Below are 26,133 nucleotides of genomic sequence, written 5' to 3'. Positions count from 1 at the left end.
GGTTGTGGTACTGAGGGCATCAACAGGATCTAGATAAGTAAGTGTCCTTCTCAGCTACAGGTAACTATACCCACTCTTTCATAAGAACTTTCCTGGCTTATTTGAGACAAAAGTAAAATGGTCTAAAGAAATTTCAGTTTATTTGTTTTGCATTATAATAATCAGCTCCCATATCTTAGGTGAGGAACTGAGAACTTCTTGCATCACTCTGGAGTTTGAAAAATCACATTTAACTGGACTCAGATGGACATGCACCTGGCATGCTCTCTCACGCTGTACTCTTCACACACAGGTTGGAATTAACATGGATTACAGCTCTGCCTCCTCTGCTTTCCACAAGGTTTGCTTCCCTCCTCCTGTAGCACTTGATAAAGGGAGCTTTCAAAGCTTCTCCTTGCCTGCTGCGGGGGGACCCTCCTCCTCTTCCCATCTGTTTAAACCACTTCTGAGGGGAATCAGGACTCAGATGATATAAATAAAAGGGAATAATGTAATTAATGCCAGTCAGAATGGTTTTGTGGAAAATAGTTCTTACCAAATAAATGTGATGACAAATTTTGAACGTTTGGTAAATGGAGGCAGCTGTACTAGATGTCACATGAGGAGTTTGACTACAAGCACTGATTAAAACAGCAGCACTATAGAATATCAGTGTAGCACACTTAACTGGATTAAGATCTTGGCTGACTGACATCTCAGATTTGTTACAGAGAATCACTGTCAAATGAAAATATTTTGAATGGAGATCTGCAGTGTTTGGTAGATGCCTTCCACTATCCTTAATCAGTGCTCTAAAATCTGTGCTGAAAAAATATGCAGCTGACAGTAGGCAAAAGGGCAATGAATGCCGAGGGCATGGCTTGACAGGGGCATGGTGTGCAGGTCTGTGCTTCTGAAGCAATGCATGCAACCCACTGCCCATGTGGGGACACGTCTGGTGTAATGCTGTGGCAAGGAGGACTTGTGTTATCCTGAAACATGTAGACAGAGGAGTGACAAGAAGCAACGAAGTGTTTGCTGTGGCTGTGGGGTTGTGTCAGTGGTTCTTGGCACCCTGCAGCCAGGCAGCGAGTCTTAGCTAGCCCAAATTCCTCCCTGGCAGTGAAGGGAGACAGGACCCCCAGGGGCTTGGTTAATTCATCATGCTAGGATAGATACCTAAGATGAACCCTTCCCTGGGGTGCCTGTCTCTCTCCACAAAGGGGAGATGCTCCGTAAAGACAATCAAGATAACTCGTTCAGACTAAATGCCTGCTGTTCAGATGACAGAAGCTCTGAGATAAATTTCATCTCTGTTGTCCATCATTAAACAGTGAAGCTAAAAGTTTTGAGAGGAAGCAAGAGGAAGCAAGAGCAAGCTGTCAGAATGATTTGAAAACTATCCCATGGGTTCAGTTCAAGGGAGAGGCTAGCTGGCTTCTACCCACGTTCAGAAAAAATAAGTATTTGCACTTTGCATGAGAGAAGGCAGAAGAGAAGCTCTGGAAGCAAAGTGATGGGTGAAGGAACTGGGCTAGGGGATGCTTTGCTTCTGGGGTCAAGACTGCTGCAGCATTTAAATGTTTGATGTGCTTGACCGAGTTCAGCTTCGGTCTGTAACGCACAAGTTCTGGAGGGGCCAAGCAACAAACGCAGGCTTCACAGCAACCATTTTAGTTCACCAGGAAGGGCTTGGGTTCAGGTGCTCTTCATGCAAGGTGTCTGTTTTAGGGTCACAGAGCTGAAAAGTAAATTCCGTTTTATTGGCACCTTCTCCCTGAACTGCTCTGTTCCCAGTATCTTCTGACACTCCTAGGTTCATTTTTTTGCTCTATATGATCCAGTGTACTTGGCATTATCAAGAGAAAGCTATTCAAATTTTATTCAATTAGAACCAAGTAGCTCAAAGATAAATATTTCCTAAAGGAATCTTCATCCCTCCTCCTGTAAGTTGTCGAGATCTTTTATCTCTGTTAATATTGCCTGGAGCTCCTGTCAGAACAAGACCAGGACATATGAGGTAATTATGTCAAGGTGTCCAGCCTGAGTCAAACAGCGACCGAGTAGCTGGAATGCAAACAAGCCCATAGACGTGGGCCTTGGCATGCCAGATCTGTTTGCCCATGTGTAATGGACTTAATTTGGGGCACCTATGTGCAATAGCCCTGGCTGTGTCTCCTATTTGGCAGCCTGTGCACAGACATTGCTTGGAGGAGTAATGCAGCAATCCTCCCCCCTCCACCTTTCTGTGATACATTGAGCAACCTGCACAAGCACTGCTTTACCAGCGCCTTCCCTTAGCATCTGCCGTGTTTGTAAATGAGCAGTGAGGCTGTAGCTGCACAGGCAGTAGGGAAAGCAGCTGCAGCTGTACAGAAATGCCAATGCAGTATTAGAGCTGCAGTCGACTTTCAGTTTCAAAGCATCAGTGTTGGTACTGCCTTTGGGTTGCAAACACTGCTGTCTACAAACTCAAATGTTGTTATAAACAAAGGAAAATAGCCAATTTTTGTTTGTTTTCACTGCTGCCAGCTGCAGTAGCTAGAGCAGCTGTAGGGTGGCTGGGTTTGCATTCTCTGTCTTCTAATGTTTCTCTTCTAGAGACTGGTTTGGGGCCACTTGAGAACATGTACTGAATTGTCCTTGATATTACAAAGCCAGCACATAAATGTTGTTTCATATGGAAATTAATAGTTGTTTTTCAAACCTTGCTTTAATTGCAAAGATCAAAACCTGTGGCAAGATGAGCCTTTTGAGCCTAGGAGCTGCCATGCTTGGAAATGGTGAGCATTCCCTTTAACACATGCTTCTCTGGAAGATAAGCTTTCACAATATAGATGGTTGATTGTGCCATGCTCTAACACATTTTGCAGAAAACCTTTTTATCTGCTGGTGTGTTTTATCATTCCTGGGATAAGGAGTAAGAGCCCTAACCCTTTTTTCCCCAGTAACAGCATGCTCCTCAGAGAGGGCACTGCAGCATGCTCAGCCCCAGCTGGAGCAGCCCTCCTTGCTGCAGTGACATGCAGTGCCGTAGGTGCTTCTGTGCCATGGGAATGCCATTCCTGGCTCGCAGCCACCCTTTAGTATTTGCTCTGGGAAAGGGACTGTTACACTGGGTATATTTGGTATTTCTGTATCAGCCTAGGAATTGGACTGGATACAATTGAAAAAAATAGTGTAACATACAGACTGGTACAGATTGAGGGCTAAGAGAAAAACGAGCACTGAGCATGGTGATCATTAAACACTTTTCAGTGTTTGTGTCTGCTGCCTGCCCCTGCAGTATACAAGCACAGACTGAAACGGTGCAGGAAGACGGGGCAGAGCCTGTCAGCCTGCAGTCATGGAGGTGTTTCAAGTGCTGCTGTACGTAACTGAGACAATCCAAAGCGTATATCTGTTTTTCCTCTTTATTTCTTGCTTTATTCATATTGATCATTCCTCCCTACAAACATGGTGTTTGGTGTCAGTTAATGGCCTGTATTTCGGGTGTCTTTTTAGTCACACCTTCGATCGAGAACTGTCTGTGGTAGTGGCTTGCTTGTGCCTATTTGGCCAGGCTGGTGATGGGTCGGTTTTGACTTTCTGTATTTGGCAAATCATATTCACAGTATGGCTGTTGTTGAATAGAGAAAATTTAAGGTATTAATATTAGTGGATGGATTAAAATACCAGCTGAGGAGTCACTAGTCAGTCACATGACTTTCAGTGACTCTGAGAAGAACCATGTGGCTCTGTCCTCTTGTGAGCCAGGTGTATCAACCCTAACATGCTGTTAATGCTAGGTCAGGCTTGGTCGCTTGTCTTCTCATCAAGACACCGAGATCTAACAGCTTGGTATTGTAAGGTATTAATGCCTTCACATCATCAGTGCTCTGCTTGTGTGATCATCAAAATGCTACAGAGGAAGTCCATTTAGTCTCTCTCTGGTCACAGTCATGGCTTGTGCGCTGCTGCCACATCATACTCAGAGCACTGATTCAAAGTGGCATATTTAAGCACGCAGCAAAGGTATTTTATGTCGGAAATAGCCGTGTTCTTTAAGTGCTGGTCACAATTTGCATATTGGAAAGCCTGCTGAATGCCACTCTTTCCAAAGATTTATTAGCATGTGCCAGTTTCCTGAGCAACAGCCAGCCCTTACCCACAGGGATACATAAGTCAGCATGGTATGGCAGCAGCTCTGGCATGACCTGGGGGTAGGGCTTACCTAAGTGCAGGTGACTCCCCAACAGTCTGCGTGAGATCTGCATTAACCAGCTCCTCTGTATAGGGGTGGCCAGACACTCAGCTCCAGCCACCCCATCACCCTGTTACTGCTCTTCTCTTCCTGCAGAAGGGAGCTGCAGGGCTCAGCTTCTGGTCCACACAGTCACAAGTCACTGAAGTTGGACTGCTAAAGCAAATGGATGGGTTGTGCACGGGCAGAGTGCTCAAAGCAGCAGCAGAGCTCTTTTCTGAGAGTAGCTAACATCCACCATCATCCACAGCCCAGCTGGCATTCGGAAACTGAAGTCTGCTAGCTGATTTTGGAAAAATACACACTTTCACATCCACTCTCTTCCCTACTCTAGTCATCACTACTTTATGTTAGAAAGCTAAAACCTCTAGAAGCCTGACAAGACCTACAAGTGTTTCAAAAATATGAGTAAAGGGTTTATTCATAAGGCTGAGTATGCTTCAAGCTTGTCAAACTATATGCAATACGCCTGTTAAGTGAACTATGTGTAAAAAGCATCAGCTCTAACAGCTGTATGCATTAATTGTCAAGCCCAAATATCCTTTCCCTCCACAGCTCATTTGGACAAATACCTGCCATTTGACTGGGTATAGCTGCCTCTGCTGTATGGTGCATTCATCACTCTCTCTTGATGTTTGGTTTTCTGAGACTAATGATACTACTTCTCTATGTGCCTTGTGATCAAAGCCTGTCCTTGCTATAGGAGCTTACACTAGTGAGACACCATTTAAGACTCTTGGGTTATTTTCCCATTGTGCCACTGGCTGGCTGTGTGACAGCAGCATGTCCCTTACGTTCCCTGCCTGCTGGGCCTCACTACAGTGACTGCTTGCCTCTGTGAAGAGCAGACACCTGCAGTAAAGATGCACCGAGCCCTGTGGTGGTGCAGCGGAGGGCAGCTGAGCAAAGGCAGTGTGGGGAGTGCCGACACACTGGCTGTGTAGATAACTGGGAACCTCTCATCCTCTCCTTCCCCATCAGTCTGTTATTTTTGTCAGTATGGAAATACTGCATTAAGCTGTTTCTGGTTCAGTGAAGGGGCATTTGCTATCCAAAGGCAGACTGTATTTGAATTTTCTTTCAAATGTCTTGTTAACTCTCTCCTGATTTACTGTATGCATGATTATCCTGACGTTCTTTTACAACATGCATCTTTCTTCTTGGGGGAGGGGCAAAAATATAGTAACCCAGAGCAGTAGATAACTAACTGTGTGACCGAGGGACCTAAGGTGCCCAGCATGGATGACGTGCATTATGTGGCTGCGCTGATACTGCTGCAATGTTAGGACATAGATATACCATGGACAGTGGGTTTTGTACAAGTTCTCTTTCTCCCTAGTGCCTCACAGACTGCTCTTTCCATTGTCTCCCCAGAATTTATCGTTGCACCATTTTCCTGGAGAAAAATAGGGCTTCACTGCCACTCCAGAATGGCTAAGTCCTTTTTTTAGCAGGACTCCAGTATACACTCTGCCTTCTTGGGGAAATCCTTGGTGTTCAGACAGTCCCAGTCATGCTCAGGTCCTGAGAAGCCTGTGCAAGTAACTCTGTAGTTGAAATTCAAAGGAGACTGTGACATGATAAACCTGTGGGCATCAGGCAGGCACTACTGTTGTAGTGGCCAGCAGCACCAGGTTACAAATACACCACTGCAACAGGTCCCAAGTGTTACTTAGCTACAACATAGCTAAAGTGTGAATGATTGAGAATGGCATCAGGCACGTATAGACACAATCATCACTGTGTCCAAGAGGCCCTTCACAGCCTCTAGCCTGTGAAGGCTAGGATTTTTTGTTTTGTTTCGGTTTTGGGGTTTTTTTAATTGCTGGGGGCCCTTTTTTCCCTAGAGTAGGCCCTCTATGGGACATGTAGTAAATAACTGTTGTCCTTCAGCATAATTACTTGAATTCTTCAGAAGACTTATTTTAAGCAGCTTAAGTGCTAAGTTTAACCACCCTAAAGACTTAAGGCTCTATCCATCCTAGACTAGTTCTGAGGCCTCAGAATACTTTCTGCTCTGAAGTATGTCTCTAAACATTGATGCTCAAGGTTTTTCAAGGCCTTCCAAAGCAGGGCTGCACTGGCAGCACAAGAGCATCCTCCACCAACAATGTACCACTGAGTCGTTTGCTGGCTGAGGCAAAGTCACCAGTAAGAAATTCCAGAGCATCAAATTTATGTTCTTTATGGTAGTAAATGAACTGGGTCCAAGTGATTCTGAATAAAAGCTGTCGAGAGCAAGGCCAGTTGAAGCAACTGCCAGACCAGCACCAACTCCTTTTCACATTGCTTGTGAGGAGTAAACAGTTACCAATGCTTGTTTGGCTCAGCAGCAATGGTGCCAAAGCTGCAGCCATGTTGGCAGACTGCACCGCTTTCTTGGGGGGAGCTGACAGTTTGACTTGCTCTGTCCACAGCTCATCAGTGATGGCAGCGTGGTGTACGCAGAAGCCCTCTGGGACCATGTCACCATGGATGATCAAGAGCTGGGATTCAAGGCTGGCGATGTCATTGAAGTAATGGATGCTACCAACAAGGAGTGGTGGTGGGGGAGGATTCTGGACAGCGAAGGCTGGTTTCCAGCCAGCTTTGTACGGGTAAGAGCCTGATGTTTCATTAGCCTATCCATTAGCACCAAGTGTTTGTTCTTTTTCTCCAGGTTGAGTGTTCTGTAGTGACTCCTGAGCACTTTAACTGCTAGAGATGGTTGGTTCAACATGTCTTGTTACTATTCCTCTACACATGGTTACGGTATATAGGGCCCTCTTGGCTGAGCTGCCACCGGTGTGGGGAAGTCCCTCTTTACATGAGTAAATCAGGGCAAGGGTGGTTCAGTTCCAGATTCCGGAGCTATGCTGAGCTGAGCTGAGCCAGCTGGGGAGCTGCCCTGCATGGTGGTTTGCAGCCTGGGCTCCTGCTTACCCATATACATATTGGCTAGTTTGTGCCCAAGCACGCAGCATCCCCTTCAGGAGCGAGCAACAAATACTCTCCTAGAGGAATCCCAGATGCAGCTGGTAGAGGTCTTCCCTCTAGTGTCCACTTCAGACGGTATGGATAAGCATAGCCCCAAATTCAGCTTTCTTCACCTGGTGCTGGGGTCCAGTGCAATGCCACATCCCAAGGTACACAACCACCTGACTCATGCATGCACCTTCTTTTAGCCCTGGAGTTTTAAAAACATCAGGCTGCTGGGCTACCACACAGCACTGTATTACAGGCATTTAAAAATGGAGAAGAAAAACACAAAAAATGTCTTGGAGGTCATGTGGGACAACTGATGGGGGTGGGATATGAAACACGCGACGCTTGTGGGCCAAGGCTCTCCCCCAGTGCCAGCTACAAAGACCATATAGAAATAGCTATATAGAACAGCCCAGACAGTCCCAGATGTATACTGCAGAGGTTGGATTAATTTCTAACAGGCATTCTGAAACACATCTGAATTCTCTGTACAAGTAGGGGGTAAAACAAGAGTCTGGGTAACTGCTGTGCACTCCTTTCCTGCTGTGAGGAGAAAGGCTTTTTTCCTTTCTTTGGGCTGTGACTGTTGGTGTGGATGCCTGACTGCTCTCGCCACTGCAGGGCAGGCTCCTCAGTACTGCAAAGGCAATTAGGTGCCTAAGGGCAGAGATTCTCAGCCCTTTAGCTCTTTATCCGGGTCACTTCAGATCACAAGTGACCCAAAACCAGGTGAAGCATGAAAGGAGGTGATACAAGGTGATCTGGCGTCTGTAGCAAAAGTTCTTGGAGAAGTGGGACAGACAGTGCTATAAAAGTTTTGAAATGCTTTGTTACAGATTGCAGGAGACAGTCTCAGCTGGGTAACTATTACGAACGGTGGATGTTTTTGCAAGTAAGATTACTAGGACCAAACTCTCAGCACTGGTGGGGATGGAACTGCTTTTTTCAAAGTCAAAACACAGGCCTTTTTTTCTTTCATGTTACTGATAAGTTGAATTGTTGTCCTGGCTGGCAAAAACCTGTGATAGTATTTCAGGGAAAAGCAGACTAGTCCTAGCCATTAGGGATGCAGAGTAACACGTTCTTTTGGGAGAGTAATTACAGCACTTATTCAAGCATCTGAGTGAAGATTTCCTGCTTATTATCACTGGGTCTCAAGCTTAGTGCTGGGAAGGCTGGTATGTTTGGGGACTTGGATAAATCTCCAGGTCTCTCAGTTACTCCACACAAGTTTCAGGCCAAGGTCTGAGTTTAAGACTAGCCAATGTTGTTCTGCTCATAGTGAAGGAAAATCGGGATTGCACATCTTGAGGGCTGCAACAGCTGTAAAACAGTGAGTAAATGTAATCTGTGCCTATGCTGACAAGGGATGGGTATGCACTATTTTTTATATGTAGATATATGTGTATCAAGTGGTAAGTAATCCTGCCTAGAAGAAACTACATTAAAAGTTTAAAGCAGTTCTGTGTCATAGTACTAAAAATGCCTATAGTTATGCATGTTCCTACTTCAGTGTTTTTCACTTCTCTGTGCTGAGTTGTGTACAAAATATTCCCATGGGCACTCTAAGAGCTACAATATTCCTACATAAAAGAAAGCTCGTAAGTGAAACGCACCGATAATTGCCTGCTATTAACTAAGGTACTTTGCTATTGTTGACAATATAGACTCTGTAGGACGGTGTGCCTACAAAATGCTGGTGTTTTTCTCTGCTCATGCTGTGCTGCCATCTGATGGGCACTATGAAGGAACCACGAGTTTCACACACAGGCCTGTAATGTAATGCCATTCCTTACCACATTACATGCCCACTGGTATCTGTATCTGCTTTTATATTAACAATAAATTCTCTTTAAATAATCTTGGGTAAGCAGATACTGAGAGGGCATCTGTTATTTATAGTATGAGAACAACAATAAAGCTATATAAAAAAGCAAATATTTACTGGTTTCCCCCCTCCCTCCCTAAGTGCCCCCTCACAAGTACCTAAGCAGATTTCACTTGATAAACCATTTTCTGTTCTGATTTTGCATGTATTCTTCCTGGAGGACTCCGTATCATTCCTGTGACTTCTGTCCACAAGAGATGCCTGCTTAAAACCACCCATGTCACACAGTAGGAGCAGCTGTCATGTGGCTTGAAAGTACCCTCCCAAAACTGTTTATCTAGCCTTAGCTTCCCCAAGGGGAAAATATATTTACAAGTAATAGACATGTAGCAGCCCTCTTCACTCCTTATCCAAGCTCAATCGTTGTCTGCCATTCAGTCAACTGTCCCAAACTTGTTTTCCTTGGAAGAAAAAGTTGCGTTTAGCAATACAAACAGTGAACGTCTTCTGTGTCTGGCACAGCTCCGAGTAAACCAGGATGAACCCATGGAAGATTATCCCCTGAAGGTAGAGGGTGGCAAAGAGGACGACTCCAGCAGTGGCACCCGCCGCTTTGGGATGGGACAGACCACCAAAGATCAAATGAGAACGAACGTCATCAATGAGATCATAAGCACAGAGAGAGACTACATCAAGCATCTGAAGGACATTTGTGAGGTAACAGAATCAAGGGGGAAGTGAATGTCAGAACTTGTCTGAAGGATGTCCCATTCTTGCCCAGAGAGTACCCTCTTACCCTAAGCAGGTAACTTTTCTTTTCTGAAAATGAGACTGCCATCAGAGCCTGCTCTGCTAAATGGCGTTGCATGCTCAGAAAACAGGAGACAATTCATTACAGCAATACCCCAAACGCCCCTGTGTTTGGAGTACCCACTTGGGCTCTGATTAAATGGAATGAATTGAATTTCCCAAGCCAGAGAAAAGTAAATGTCTAGCATTGCTGTCCTCTTTAATACATGTTCTGAGGTAATATAATCATCAACTCCAGCCTTCAGGCAAGTCACGCTCAGATCAAAACAACTAGGGGATGTTCAGCCAATTAGGTCTTTCACTTGCAAATATGCTCAGTATTGCGACACCTCTTCCAGAAGAGACATGCTGTCATATATGCTGGGGTAAATGAAGGTAATTGAAAAGAGTTTTGCAGGAACATAGTTCTTCACTGAAATGACACAAAAATCTAGTGCCTTCCAGGAAAGTCAGCTGGGGTAAAGCAGCACACACATACCAAACAAGCCTTTCCTCCTGCAGTATCCCCCCATGTCCTTTGTGCCACCCTCCTCGCTTGAGTCAACCAGGCACTTCTAACACAAGCATCCAAACGAGATCCGCAACTGGATTTAATTGGCCTAAATCTATCAGTGGATCAGGGCTGAGGTCAGAACACCCCGTAGCCTGCAGACAGATAAAGGTGTTTTTAACAGGAAAGAAAGCAGCTCTGGGACTCCTTCAGGTGTGGATTACAGTGTCCTTTAAGGCAGTGATGTAACCGTGGCTTGGTTTCTATTTCTACCATGTTTTGGGTGGTATTAGAGGAAATAATAGCTAAAACATGGATGCACCTATGCAGGAAGGGGGTACGGGAAACCTGGTGTACAAATCACTACAATCCATGGAGTTTTCTGTTGATAACCTAAGGCCACAGAGCAAATAGCCAGGAAGCTTTCCAATTTGGTTTCCTCCTAGGGTTACATTAAGCAGTGCCGCAAAAGAGCTGACATGTTTACAGAAGAACAGCTGAAGACAATCTTTGGGAATATTGAAGACATCTACAGGTGCCAGAAGAAATTTGTTAAAGCATTAGAGAAGAAATTCAACAAAGACCACCCACATTTGAGTGAGGTTGGCTCATGCTTCTTGGAATATGTAAGTAAATTTTACTTCATGGGAAAGGAGTAGCCGAGCATGGATTAAGCCACAGGATTTAGAAATTGATCTGACAGAAGCTCTGTTTAAAAAAACCCCACTCAACCAAATTAAACACCCCACCCCCCCCGCCCTTCAACCACCTCCCAACCAAACATCCTCTAGCTCTTGTGGCTGTGGAAAGAGCATTTTCAAAGCGCCTCAGGTTCCGAGCACTATACTCCCTGCCAGACCATGCTACTTTATGCAAAAATGTAGGAAGATTCCAAAATCTCGGTTTTTAGAGCTATGGTATTTTCAGATCAGTGCAGGATCAGCAACTGCTGATCTGGTCATTAAAAATATTCAGCTGAGCACAGGCCAGAATACATGGAAACGTCTCAATCTGTCAGGTAAGCTGCATGTGCTGTAACTTGTAATATATCCTGCCCATCCCCAGCTTTAGGTATCCAGGCTTCAAAGTCTGGGGAGAATATAAATTACCAAACAGCCCCATGTGATAAAGGGGTAGGACCTACACAGGGAACTCACACACAGCAGTCTGAGCTAGGCCATCACCCTGAAGAACATGGACAGTAAATCCCTTAATTTCCCTTGCAGCAAACAGAGTTTCAGATCTACTCTGAATACTGCAACAACCACCCCAATGCCTGTATGGAGCTGTCCCGCCTCACCAAAGTTAACAAGTACGTCTACTTCTTCGAAGCCTGCCGCCTGCTGCAGAAGATGATCGACATCTCTCTGGATGGGTTCCTCCTGACTCCCGTGCAGAAAATCTGCAAATATCCACTGCAACTTGCTGAACTGCTCAAATACACCAACCCCCAACACAGGTAGGTGACCATGGTTGGGGGGAAGGAGAGACTGGTCTCATGGAAATGGACTACTGCAGACTCATGTATTGAGGGGCAGCTTGCCAAAAGCAGACGATACTACAATTCTTCTGTCTTACCTTGTAGAAACCAGGAAAAAAAAGTGTTTTTCTATCAAATACATCATTTTCCATTACAGTAGCACTAGGCTTTCCTGTCTGTTACAGACCTGGAGTTGCAAGATCCACTTTATTAATGGTACGTTTCTATTTTATTTGGCCCACCTATCTGTGATACCAGCACATACATACTTTGGTGCTAAATGTTTCCAGTGGTGGTGTTGAAAACTTTGCGTCCAAAAGCACTGGTTGAATACACCCTGAAATGTCCAAGTAACTACACCACAGCACATCAGGGCTGAGTGGTAGTCATGAATTTTGCCCAGTGCTTCCCCAGCGGGAAGTCGTGGCCTACAGCAGTCAAGCCATGCACACTGAGTGCCTCTTCAGCACTAGCTCAAAAGCCTCCAAATCCATTGCTCCATTTCAGGGTGAAGGCACTACCCTTGGCTCAAGCAACTATCTATGTCACTGAAACATCTGAAATAATTAGCTACAGAAATAAAACATGAAAAATCTGTATTAAAGGAAAGTGGTGATAGTGGTCCATTGTGGCTTGACTTAATTTTATCTTCCTACTTATGGCACTGCTATTTCTCAAAATGGTTTTAATCATGGCTAATTAAAACCATAAGCATGTTGTTCTGAAGCTGACCTCTTAACAGAAAGCTCCTTAACACAGTACACAGATGTTTTGAAAATTGTGTTACAGACAAGTTGTGCAGAGCAGCTCCTTCCCAGCTACTCTAAACTCGCCAGAAGTAGCTGATGGCAGCAGATGGTGTGTGGGGGAGGGTAGATCAGCTTCTGTCCTACCCTTCCAGATAAACCATGGGCTCCTATTTGAAATGAAGCCAGTTATTGCTGAACTGCCTTACCTATGCATGACAGAATCAGTCCCTGTATAAAAACAGTGGCATTATGAATATATTGTACTATTTGCAGGGAAAAAAATGAGGCTTAGAAAACCCTGGAGATTCTTCCAGCAACTCGTATTTACACCTCTGTGGCCGAATTTGATTGCTTGTCGTCCCCCCCCCCCCCAATTGGTCCTGGATTTGTTACCAGATTAGAATCTGTGCCTCAAAACCAGCATGCATCTGAAAAGCTGCCCACAGAAACATGTACCTCTGACTTCCAGTATAAAACAGCTGGGATAACTGCAAGTGGAACTCATGTTTTCTGCTCTCCAGCCCCTAGACCAAGGTAGACTGCACTCCTTTGGAGTGCAGGTACAATAAGCACAGGTCATTTTGTCATGCCTAACACCTCTGCCCTACCCTAGGGATTTTAAAGATGTTGAAGCTGCCTTAAATGCCATGAAGAACGTTGCTCAGCTCATCAATGAGAGAAAGCGGCGGCTGGAGAACATTGACAAAATTGCTCAGTGGCAGAGTTCGATAGAAGACTGGGAGGTAAGAGACTTACCTTCCCCATGAATTCAATGTTCTGTGTTGCCCCTCTTCCCCCCACTCTGCCAACAGCTTCTGCCTACAGCAAGATCATCATAGAGGTTATTATCTAGCCCCACCTCAGTTCTGCTGCCCCCCTTTGTGTGTGGGGGGTTTTTTTTATTTAAACAGATGTGATCTCTTAGTACAACTGAAAAGGTCTAGCACATAACCCAGCTAGACCAGCTGCCTTTGCATGTTCCCTGGGATTTTTGCTTCCCCATTTTCCTTGCAGAATAGAATTAGCATGCAGGTTGGTGAAATCCTATTATTTTCCTCTTGCCCCCATTTTATCTTGAGTGATTTCAAACGCTCAAGCTGGGCAGAATTGCCCCTTAATGCTTAATACGCCACATTATTCTTGCAGAAAGGCAAGCTCTGATATAGCAGCAAAGGAAGCCAAGGTTCCCTGTAGACTCATTAAAAAAACATTGCTAAATAAAAGAAACAAAACTACTAATTTTCTAAATCCTAGACTCAATAAAACCAGACTGTCTCCCTCCCCAAGGATGTCAGGCTAAATTCTCAGCTCTCTGCTTGTATGCCTCCTTTAATGTCAGGGATGGATCAGCTGCCCTGAGCAGACTCCCTGGAGCAGGAGATTTTTTCATGTAACATACTATTGTTCTTATCAAATTCAGTTCCCATTCCCTGGGTGCCAAGGGCAGAGTGTCTCCCTGATGTGACAAGGGCTGTCCTCCAGCACAGAGGCTCCCTCTCATTCCCAGAGGAGAGTTTCATCAGCAGGAATTAAGGCCCTACAGCCAGAGGCCCCTCAGCCAAGCTGAGGTTCTCCTATGAGACCACAGGCTTATTTTTTCTCCCCTGTTTTCAGATGGCTGAGACCAACCTGTTCTTTGTGCTGTTCTCAGGGTGAAGATGTCCTAGTCAGAAGCTCAGAACTCATCTATTCCGGGGAATTAACCAAAATCTCCCACCCTCAAGCCAAGAGCCAACAGAGGATGTTCTTCCTCTTCGATCACCAGCTTGTCTGCTGCAAGAAGGTAACCTCACTAGCCAGGCACTAATGCTATATCTATTATAATGCTAAAGAATTTGAGTGAACGCCTTCTCTACCCCCTAGTTTCCTTAATAGTTACTGGCATCATATCTGTTTCTGGCACAGAGATTTTTATGTGCATTCATTGCAGCCTTTTCTCTGACGTCCTGGTGTGTTCTGTGCACCTGACCACAGCAATAAATGACAGGAGCTAACTACTGGCCTAATTCTTATAGCAAGAGAGGAAAGTGTGGCACTGCTTCTAGGATTAGTGTATAGGTTTATTTTATACAACTCAATTATGAGCATTGTCACCCATTTTCTTTTAAAAGAAATCTTCTGTTGTAGAGCAAATGACAGGTATCTTCCATTGGAATTTCAGAACTGAACATGCCAGGTTTTTTTTGCATAATCCATGGCATAGAGGTAGCTCCAAGTAACTTAGGCATGAGGTCCTCACTTTTTTATCACTGCTTGCAAATTTACTTTTCATTGTCAACACGAAACCCCCAAGCTAATTAGTATTTTTTTGGCTTTGTAACTGGGACTGTAGGATTCAAATAGTATTTTCTGACACTGGCTTAATGAGGATTTGGGATCACAGGTAAGAATACAAGCTTGCTTCTCATTCAGAGCTCTTCAGGACAGCTGATATCCCACAACAATAGACTCCAGCCTATCCTGACTCCACCACTCTAAGAAACGATGCAATTCCCCTCACTGCCAACAGTGTCAACAGGAGCTTAGCACTCTGCGATTCCATAGATTCAAATCCAGTATCAATTTTTTTTTTTCTTACAGGACTGTAATGACTGCCAAGAAGATTAAATTACACCATCATATCAAAGAAAACAAGGGACAGCACAGGAACAGTAATGTCTGTGTGATCTTTCTTACAGGACCTTCTGCGCCGGGACATCTTGTATTATAAGAGTCGGATCAACATGGATGATATGGAAATACTGGATGTAGAAGATGGGAAGGACAAGGACTTCAATATCAGTGTGAAAAATGCATTTAAGTTGCACTGCCGAGATGCTGAGGAAGTCCACTTATTCTGTGCAAAAAAGCCTGAGCAGAAACAGCGCTGGCTGAAGGCATTTGAGAATGAAAGGAGACAGGTTCAGCTCGACCAGGAGACAGGTATGGAAAGAGCAATGCTGTAAAGCAGTGGGGGTGGTTTTGTTTTGGTTTTTTGTTTTTCTCTTTTTTTAACCACCAGCCAATGCAGAGGAAGGAAAGGGGGGAAGCCAGTCCATGCTCCAGTCCGCTCTGGGCTGCCGAATTGCATATTCTGAATGAATCCATGGAACTGAAAAAAAAAAAAAATACAAACCACCATGAGCAGACACTGCAGTATGTCCTCAGGGAGGCTGATGTGTCTTTAATGAGTTCAGGCAGGACTGACAAAATAGTCAATACATTACACACAGCTTCCATTATTTTGCAGTATAGTGCGAGTGCCCGACTTGACAATATCTATACAAAACACGTTCAGTCAAGGGTTCTCATTGTGAGAGGGTTTTCATTGTTTTGTCCAAATGCTGCTTAATTCCGACATGTGTGATCTAGTGATATTTGAATCACAACTGGTCTGGACTGGCTTCTTCACCCAGCAAAGCATGGGGGGAGCAATACATGCCCCCTTCCAGCTTTGGGAATAATTTTAGCTTGTGACCTCTCGCCTCAGGCATTTTCCTACCCCCACCTTTCCCTTACTGTCTATGCCAGTGTCTTCCCATGAGATACAAAATGATGACCTGCTGCTGATAAACTCTATTTTACCTTCAAGGTTTTTCAATCACAGAGGTACAGAAAAAGCAGGCAATGCTGAATGCCAGCAAGCAGCACCATACTGGGAAGCCTAAGGGTGAGTCACACCTGAACATATAAATGCTGCTAGAACTGGGGGTGGGGGGCGGTTCTACACTTACTATATGGGAATAGTTTCAACAAAGTGGCATTAATAAACTCTTGAGAAGGCCAGATGGTGAGCTCTGATGTGACAATCTGCAGTATAGTTCCTGGCAGATTCAGACAGCTTGAGTCAGGAAACTATTTCTAACTACAGGAGAGCTGCTTTGCACCTAATCGCTGAGCACTGTGCCAGAAATCAGTTACATACAAGCAGGCAGCTTCTGTTCAAAGGCTAGTTCACAGCCTCGCCCTAGAAGCCAGGCTCTCCAAGCAGCACGGCCTTCCCTTTGTGAAAAGGCAAGATTAAGTTTTGTAGTAATCCCCATGATTGGGGACTGGACTTGATCTTTTGCAACCTAAACGACTGGACCTAAATGATTTAACCTAAAGACCTAAAAGGTCTTTTCCAACCTAAATGATTCTATGATGCAAAGAGAGTCCATAAAGGTTCCCGCAGCAGGGACTATTCCTGCCTGGGCATTTGTGCCTGTGGAAGATGCTTTGAAACCTGTGATTTCTGCAGAATGCCACGGGTAGGTACCATGCTCATTGACAGAGCTGTTCGTTAAAACTTTAAGAGACAAGGAAGATTTAGCAGCAGCCAGGGGAGTGTGAACTCAAGCAACAGAAAGGAAGGTTCTTGTCCCCACAGCACTGTCAGCTGAAGATTCCTGCTACCCCACTTTGAGATGCCACCACCACCCCTCTCTATAACCAGAGGAAGAGATGTCACTTGCTTTCCTCTGGACCCACAGGGAGGCAACTACGTCCTCTTGGTGGTACCAGCCAGCAGTTAAATCCTAGCCAAGTCTCCAGTAAGAAAGCTCAGCTAAATTTCAAAACAAGTCAGAGGTAAGATTTGGCTGCAAACAGAGGGGAGTTTGGAAGGAGGCCAGACCTCTCTAACAGAGCAAAGCCCTAGGAGCAAAGCAGTAGAGGAGTCCCCACAAGCTAGCCCTGTCCGCACGCTAGGCACTGGCCATTACAACTCAGAAATCCAGTGCAGGAAGTTGTAACAGGCAACAGAGGCACATGCACATCAGCATCTTCTCCCAAAACAACCAAACTCACCAGTTAAGTTTGTCACTAATGATGAGCTACAGCCATCTAGTCCTGCTGTAGTGGTGACAGAACACCTGTCAGTTAGGCTTCACGTTTCTGTGACTTCCACAGCATCAACTCTAATCCTAAAAAGCACTGCTGAAACTAAGGGTAATACCAAGACAAACCAAATTAACTCCCCTGCATCTTTAACAGGGACTGGACAGGGGGTGGGGAAGGGAGCTGTGCTCAACTAACATGCTTCCCCATCTCCTTCTCATCACAGCTGTCACCAGGCCATACTATGACTTTTTGATGCGTCAGAAGCATCCTACCCTGCCTACTACGCTCCCTCAGCAGCAAGTCTTCATGCTGGCAGAGCCCAAGCGCAAGCCCTCGAACTTCTGGCAGAACATCAGCAGGCTGACGCCCTTCCGGAAATAAGGGCAGCCCCGTGTTTGTGCCTGAACCCCTTCTGATGAGAAAGCACTTTATCCATCAGTCCTGGGAGGTGGAGCCCAGGTTCTTCCAATCCTTTGTTTACAGAGGATGGCACATGTGCTCCTGCCTTCCCTATTTATTTTGCAGACCAACTGACCACGCTGGCTGAGGTGAGACACTGCATGTGTGCTTGCACGCACGTGTGCATTTGTGCCAGTCCCGTCGAGCCAGCCTTGCACAGCGCCCAAGAGGCAAACTTCCAGGAAGAGATCACAGGAGGGAGCCTGAAAATCTGAAAAGATTTTGCCTGCCAGCTGTACTTCGACTCGCTCCTTCCCACTGTGAACACTACTGCTGTCTGGCAGCTGTCAGAGAGGGGATGGTGGCTGATACACCTCACAGCTCCGTGTCCACTGACATGCTCAGAACAGTTCAGAGCCACTGACATTATACATTTTCCATGGAGGGATAAACCCTTCTACTCTCTGCCCACCCCCACTCCCCACATTTCTCAGAGACATGATCCTCCTACACACACACTTCTAACTAATTCAGTTAGCCTTTGCAGGCACTCAGACAAGACAACAGTGAGTATTGCACTGTGACCTTTTTCTTTCCTTTAGTTCAACACCACTAATGAACGATATAGTACATTAAACTGTGCCAATCAACCTGCAGCATGAGTAAAGTTCAAGAATCTCTCTAGTGGGTTTGCATTACATAAGTTAGAAAAAATGTGCCTAATTAATACCCTACTCAATTCCTTAGATTCTCGTCTCTCCATCATTCTGCCATATTTCCTGGCCAATGAAAATGCTCATTGTTTGTAATGTGTTTATTTATGGTAAAAATCAGAACTGTGTATTTTGTAAGTCTGTAATTGTTCTTGTCAGATGTTGTTAACTTGATGCCCGTTTTGTCTTTTTTTTTAAGAAAGGTCAATATTTGCAAACCTAGCACCCAGAAGTCAGAGTCTACAGTTCAACTCTGAAAGACTAAAGCCATGGTTGTTATGCAAACTCCTACAGACCCTCAATTCAAGGGGTATTACTACAGGTTTTTGACACCTTTAAAAAATGGAAGGCCACTTTAAAAAGGCCTAAATTTGGCATTAAGAGCCTCACTTTAAGTACCCAAGTTTCAAACTGTGGCCAAAAATAATTACTTTAAACCTTGATCAGCAAAAGGAAAGATTTGCCTTACCATAGTGAGAGTTAGAAGCCATAGTGACTGAATCCCCTAGCTTAGGAGACATCCTGTGACATTGGAAGGAAGACACCCGCTCATTCCAACACGATGCTAGTGTGAGTGAGCACTAACTGTCTCAGAGCTCAGAAGTCCAAGTGTTTGTTGATGCTGTAGCTGACCAAAGTCTGGTCATCCAGGGATATCTGAATTCAGTAGCATGTACAAAGTCATTCTTGCACTATATCTTCCCCTAAGACCAGGGGCAACATTTAATTTCATAAAGAAACTTGTAAAAGTGACTCTCAGCCTGTGTTTGTCTCCAACATGTCTGTCTGTGTGAACTTGTTTCTCTTCAGCATCACTGTAGAGATTCTGCTCTTGCAGCTTAAAAAAACTGACCACTTACCAGTAGAAGCCATGCTAGAAGGTTACGGTCAACAAAGCCATCCTTCATATGCAAGACGGGTGAAGCAGAGACTGTACCAGAGATGTGCCAGTCACTTAGAACACTGATCAAGGTTAGCAAGTCACCACCTCCCTTGTTCCTGCTAGTTACTTAAATGGAAAACATGTCTAGGAAACACCAAAAAAGCTGCAGGGGATGCTCAAGCCCACTTTGAGCAATACGGAATTAAAGAGGAACAGCAAACACCAAGAAGTACAAAACATACTTGAAAGAATCCAGCTGTTCCTCCTGGGACCTGCCCACCCGCACAGCCTGCAGCCTGCTCCCCTGCCCTTCTTCCTGCAAAAACACACAACTCCATGCTCTTCTCCTAGGCAGAACCAGATGTGATACCACCATTCAATACGGTCCTACAGAGCAGTGACTAAACACCCCCAAAATTTCCCTCTCATGCAGGAGCACAAGAGATGTCTGCCCATGGAAGGTTTAGTACTTCTTCCACCCCACCCCCTGCCATGTCACCCCACACAACAGAGGAAAAATGGGGCTTACCAAACTGGAAGCAGAGCCTCGAGATGCTGTCCAACTGCCTCGAACCAGCACATTTACAGTTCTGGTCTGTCATTTGTCAAAAAAGATGCATCTCTAATGGCAGGCAGCAGTAGGGACAACAAGCCAGTGGGACATTGCAGGAATGGCCTTCAAACACTGCACAAACAGGTGTGTTTCACAAAAACTGGGAAGGGGAAAAACAACAACCAACCAACAAAATTCAGCCCTCATTTATGCGTTACATCTGTATTATCAGCCTTACAGTGCTCAGCATTGCCTGTCTTCACCCTCTTGTCCTTTCAACCCACACCCCCTCCATGAGCTCTGGCTAAGCGCCCCTCGTGGTCCAGAGCACAGTGGCAGCCTAAGCTTTAGAAGCCAACACAAAGACCTTTTGACAGTTGGGCCTCTCAACCTAAACTAAGAAACAGAACATTTGTTCTCTACACTTGAAAGGACAGTGTGTCAATACGGGGGGTGGGGGGGGCAAAATAAAAAAGAAAGGTTTAGACTCTGTAAGAAGCCACTGAGATCAGGCTCCACTACTTACTTCTTGCCAAGTACCAAAATTAACAGTGACACCTCCCAGACCCATGCCACGTTACCAAGTGCCCTGCATGCCATGAGTATTATAGGGTTTGGACATCTACACACACCCCCACCCCCCCCATCTAAATGCTAATAAGAGCTGCCTGCCTCTGCTAAATCCCACAGGCTGCAGACACACAGTCTGCCCTGACCCCCTGGCAGGGAGAGGTCAGAAGCTCTACTGAGCTAACCCAGACACAGCAAATGGTGCTCCTCAACACTAGAGGCTTTACCTGCAGCCCCGTTCCCACAGCTACACCAATATTAGCATAATGCTCTTTTACAACAACAAACATTCACCCCTGCCCACAAGCTTAAGCCTTTGCACACACAGTTGCCTTTCAGGGGAAAAAAAAAAAAACAGTGCTTGCTGCCTACCTCTATCCAGGCATAAGCTTACACCCAGGAATTGCTGCTGCTGCACTCACCCTGAGCAGAGCAACACTCCAGTGGGACGTCACAGCATCCATACAGCTGAATTACCCTTGCTGCATTGCCACAGCCAGAACCCCTCAGTAACAGAAGGTAATTGTCACTTTTGTGTTCACCCTAAGTGTCCACACCCTCCCTTCCTTATCCATGGTGTGTTCGTTTTGATTGGCCAGGAAGAAAATCTGTTGGCACAGAAATTACCAATTTTCTGAGCTTATCAGCTTTGTAGTAAGTGGGAGAGGAATGCTGAATTGGACCAGTGAACCTAGGCTGGAAGGGACCTCAGCACAATTCCCCCCACAGCACACGCGCACACCCTCAAAGCAAGACCAACTGTGAAGCTGCATCAGGTTGCTCATGGTCTGGTCCAATTGCTATCCGAGTGTGCTCAAGCACAGAGGTTCCCCCAAAACCTCTTTGCGTCCCTGTTCAATACCTCACTGTCCACGTTATGAAAAAAAAGTTCTTGCATCTATTCGAAGTTTCCCTTCCTGCAACTTCTGATCTGTTTTTAATTTGTATGTTGCTTTATACACTCAGCTTTACGTCTACATTGAAGTCACTCTAGTACAAATCCCAACCTATTCTACTGAATGAAATGGGGTGACAGTGACACAGTACCCTAAAGTGCAGCAGCTTTGAAGGGCAATAAAAAATGCCCCTGCCCTCCCCCCACTAACATGCATGTAAGAACTGGCTACTACTAATTATCTGTGGAGCAATACTCTGAACAGTAAACATGCATAGAGTTGTTTAAATTATCAAATTATTTACCATCTCTTCCAGAACTTACTCCATACCTGACGAGTGCACACAAATGATTTATAGAGAGAAACTTTTAATAGAAATCTTTCTAAGTGCCAAAACAGACTTCTCTGGCCAAACAGTCTACCAGTTGATGAAAAGTTATTTATTTCTGGTAGAGGGAAATACATTCTCTACTTGACTGCCTATCAGTACTCTTCTGAAAAAGTGTCTTCAGTTGGGATTCTAGTCTTGCAAGAAACATTCAGAGCTAGGATCCGATCCCCTATGCAAGACTGAAATCAGGTATAAAAGCTGATCACATGGAAAGAGATGGAAACCTTGTAACACAGTAGGTGGAGTTACAGCAGTGACATTCATAAACAGGTAAGAATCAAACTCACTTTTTGCAACATACCTACCCATGCACTGGCATGTCCATAGACCACTTTGTAAATCTGAAGAGGATTTCATCAAGAAATGCCATCCTTTGTTTTCAACCCAGCATTACTTCCCGATTCTCTAGCCACAAAAACTATTATTTCCTGAACAAACAGTGTATCAGATCATGTGTAACCTCCATTGGTTTTAAATGATTAGACACTCAAGTCACCTCATCTCTTAAGTTACTGATTAAATGGTAAAATGTATGTATGTTAGATAGTGGTAACAGAATAACCAACACTGAATTTCCTCCTCTTCACCCTGGCTTCTGGATTTTGAATGGAGTTACTCACATTGTACTGTCAATTAAAAATACCGGGGAGAATGCATGTGTAGGACAGAAAGCGTTCATGTGCACATTACATAGATTCCCAAGGTCATCATCTAAACTCGAAATAAGGGGGGTTTCTGGCATATGAACAACAGGTCAAGTACAGCTTCTGTCAAGCTTTCTGAGCTTAATGGACAACGCAATCTCACCAGATTCACAAGAAGAGTCCACTTGAAGCATGAAAAGCAGAGACGTGAGACTCCAGTACCCACTCCTCTGGAGATGAACCTTCTACGTGGCCAGAAATGCAGATTTTCATGCAAAACAAACTGAAGCTCCTGACATCAGTCAGAACAGCACCAATCATTCTGGATTTCAGGGTAGAACCTACCGAACTACTCAAAAATACTTCTGCATTGAGTCACATAAAGAGGACAAGATGACTTGATCCAAGGATGGTTTGGGGTATTTTTTAGGGGTTTTGGCTCTATCTGTTCCCCTCCTTCTGCAGCTTTCCTTTTAGGAAGCTTCTTGTGAAAAACAGCCATGTTTCTTAATGAGTAAGATCTGCCCCGATTTCACCTGGACAAGTAAGACACAGACTTATGTAAAGCACATGAACCAATCATAAGAATGATTTGCTGAAGCCACCAATAAAATTAAGAGAACCAGTGGCTGCTAAGTACTCTAGTTTCTGCTCTGACCAAAAAACAAACAAAAAAACCACACAAAACTATTTTGAACTATTAGTTTGGAATAACTGAGTCAGAAAAGGTGGTTGTATACACTAGAAAAATGCTTATGCTTCAAGATTTGATAGCATCAAAAGCAGTACAAACTGTCTTTGTACTAAATCAAAACAACAAATAGATCAACTCCCATAGAGCTAAAAGTTCCCATGAAGCAGCCTTTAAGATCTTTTCTGTTTTGTGCATTACCTGAAGAACGGCAGGGTGTAGGGTGGGGAAGATTCCTGTTCCTGTCTGGCCTAGTCCATCGCCTTGCTGCTATACACTGCAGGTAATTCCAGCTGTCCAGGACACTGCTCCACAAAACCAGCGCTTCAGATTGTCATCCAGAAGCCTACAATGCACAGACGGCCTGCATCTGGGTGTCCAAACAGCTTCTGGAAAACATCAAAAAGCCAGGCCTCCCTGCTACTGATCAGGACAACTGAAAATTGAGGCATCTAAGAGTAAGAGACACTCCAAGAGAATCTCAGCTTCAGACTGAAAATGCTACACTTCTTGGGATGCCAGAACAACAGAAACTAGCTTTTCTTTATAAAAAGGCTTTTCATCTTTTGCAACATATATCAAAATATCAGGCTGTGCTCCTCCAGATTTACTGTAGTGGAAGCATATCTTCATGTAACAGCAGAATTAAATATAACAATCTCACCACTGACTTTTAAGTATCAGTCTTTTGAACAAGTATTGTATCACTTGCTACACAGACTGCTTCAGAACTTTGTCAGCATCTGTGAGGTGATATAGCTTCCAGCAAGTGCTAATTTCTTATTTTACTGTTATTACTTCAACTGTTTTCAATTCTCATGTCAAGTTTCACCGTGTAACTGCTACTGAAGGTTATGGTATTGCAATACCTGTTTGGACAGCAGATAGGGTAGTACAGTAACTCCTAAAGCTTTAAGAACAGAGCTGTTCACACTTCATTCAACTGCTGGAGCTTCAGCCTGTACCCGCTGCTGCTTGAGTTTTCTACTAAAGTTAGCAGGACTTGCCACTGCTATTGAGAAGTAGCAGTACCACATCGGTACGATCATAAGGTCTCAACTATCATGTCCTGTACCAGCCTACCAGTAGAAAGTCCCTGTCCCCAGAGCTCGCAGCCTAAGCAAAGCTGTAGGATCAGGTCTTCAGGTAAGTAATGGGTTAAAGAATAAGAGTTTTGGTAATGGATAGAAATTAACTGAAAAAAATCTGAGGTGTTTTCAAATTATTTTAACCCCGTGAAGGTGCAGTGTTGTTGATTTAGTTTGATAGTGCAGGGGAGGGAATCAAACTTCAAAGCAGCAGAGACAAATCAATACAACTCACTTCAGAGCTAAGCTAGTGCAAGAAGGCAGTCAAAAATATGACGTCAGAAGCCAGAATGCACCCCTGCATTTTTCTGCTGAGTGCTACACAGTTCAGGGTGGGGTTTCGGAGGATGGCCTACCGCAGGCTCAAGAACAGCAGCAATCTGGATTTCACTTGTCTTTATATTCACAGCCACGTAGCTTCAGGCCCATGAGAGGCCAAAGGGCGCTCCTTCCCGGCCATGCTGCAATCACAGCTTGCCCTGCCTTGGGATTAACACCTCACACCACACTTCGTTTCTCACCATGTCTCCCACATTTCCTTAACAACAAACTACATTACTAAAATCCCATGGCTTTGGCAGCGCTGGTGGTTTTAGGAAAAAAATACAGGCTGCTCGTTCTTTTTGCATAACACTCCTGTCATTTTCCTCCCTGCAATTACGCCACTCTTCTCTGCACGTAGCGAGCTTTTCTTTTGCACAACTTTGCTACCAAAGCAGCTCCCTGTTTTACAGCCTGTGCAAATGAAGTACCTGTGATATTAACCCAGACTTGTGTACCTTTGTGTGTGACTGTTTACGTATACATTTGTAAGATGGGAAATAAACAAGCTATCAACTTTACTCTTGTCTAATTCTGTAACCCTCCCATAAAACATTAACTACTGAGTACACAAAATAAGCCTTTATATCTGCCATAATCAAATGTAGCTATGTAACAGTATTCTGCTTAAGAGTTCCTTCTATCTTTCCACACCTGCTTCTTCACCCTTTTCTGAGAAGTAGGAGCCTGCCTGCACACCCATCACCTAGGCTTGATAATATTTTTTTTCTTTAACCTCCAACAAGCTGAAAAAATACACTTGCTATCTAAATCACACCATCAAGAAAAACCTTACCCCCAGCTTCAGCCATCTCAGCATTCATGCACTGAAAGAGGGTACAGCATTTGATCTCAGCTGTGAAGTTCACATGATCACAATTCTTACAGTAAGGCAGGTAAACACAAAACTGTGGAAAGGTGTGTTCCCCTCCTTCTCAAGCATCAATTTCTCCATATATTTTACCCTTCTTGCCCAGAAAAGAACAAGCTATTGTAAAACACTACAGAATAGATTAATATAGCCCAAAAATGAAGGTCCAGCTGCACTAATTTAAGCTGACAGTTGGGTTGCTCGGTGCCAAGTTTTCTGTGTCAAGCTTGTGGTTGAAGTATCTTTTAGTCCACAGAAGGCCTATAGCTATAGGTTACTTGTACCCACAAGGCTCAACAGTCTTCCCTGTAGGTCTGCCATTCTCTCTGTAACACAGACAATACAACTTCCCATAGCTACCAGAGACCTCTGACTGCTGTACTTTTTTTGTTTTTTAAGTAGTCACATGGACTGCATTCTATTCTGGATGATTAAGAGAGGATAACTAATAGCCTGATGGATTTTGAAATAAAATCCAGGAGAGCGTTTAGCCTCCCCCACACAAGTCAGACATTTTATCCATGTAATACAGCAACGCCTTCTACCCCAGCACTATAACTGACATTTCCTACAAAGGAAAATGCCCAGCTAAATAATAATCAGTACATCACTCTTGATTCCAGGGGAGCTCACCAACAAAACTATTTGTTACCTGAATTTGTCTACAGCGAGCCATGGAGTTCAGAATCTAAAGCAAGATGTTAGAAAAAGCAAACTTTCTTTTGTCCATAATTAGTTACAGGAAAACTTGAAACTCAAAAATTATTGCC

General features: G+C 44.4%; 1 protein-coding gene across 1 annotated transcript in view; it reads left to right on the top strand.

Annotated features, from left to right (window-relative positions):
* Nucleotides 1-19,308, top strand: part of ARHGEF4 (Rho guanine nucleotide exchange factor 4) — a 124,158-nt gene extending 104,850 nt beyond the window's left edge. The window contains exons 6-14 of the mRNA XM_072867816.1: nt 6,640-6,819; nt 9,537-9,731; nt 10,761-10,940; nt 11,541-11,773; nt 13,157-13,286; nt 14,195-14,326; nt 15,222-15,465; nt 16,115-16,192; nt 17,567-19,308. Of these exons, the coding sequence (XP_072723917.1) occupies nt 6,640-6,819; nt 9,537-9,731; nt 10,761-10,940; nt 11,541-11,773; nt 13,157-13,286; nt 14,195-14,326; nt 15,222-15,465; nt 16,115-16,192; nt 17,567-17,724 (1,530 nt within the window). The 3' untranslated portion in view covers nt 17,725-19,308. The remainder of the gene's footprint in view (nt 1-6,639; nt 6,820-9,536; nt 9,732-10,760; nt 10,941-11,540; nt 11,774-13,156; nt 13,287-14,194; nt 14,327-15,221; nt 15,466-16,114; nt 16,193-17,566) is intronic.
* Nucleotides 19,309-26,133: the final 6,825 nt, after the last annotated feature.

This window comes from Ciconia boyciana, chromosome 7 (assembly GCF_034638445.1).
Source record: "Ciconia boyciana chromosome 7, ASM3463844v1, whole genome shotgun sequence".
Lineage (NCBI taxonomy): Eukaryota > Metazoa > Chordata > Aves > Ciconiiformes > Ciconiidae > Ciconia > Ciconia boyciana.
The sequence above is the reverse complement of the archived record's forward strand: the minus strand, read 5'-3'. Positions and strand labels throughout refer to the sequence as shown.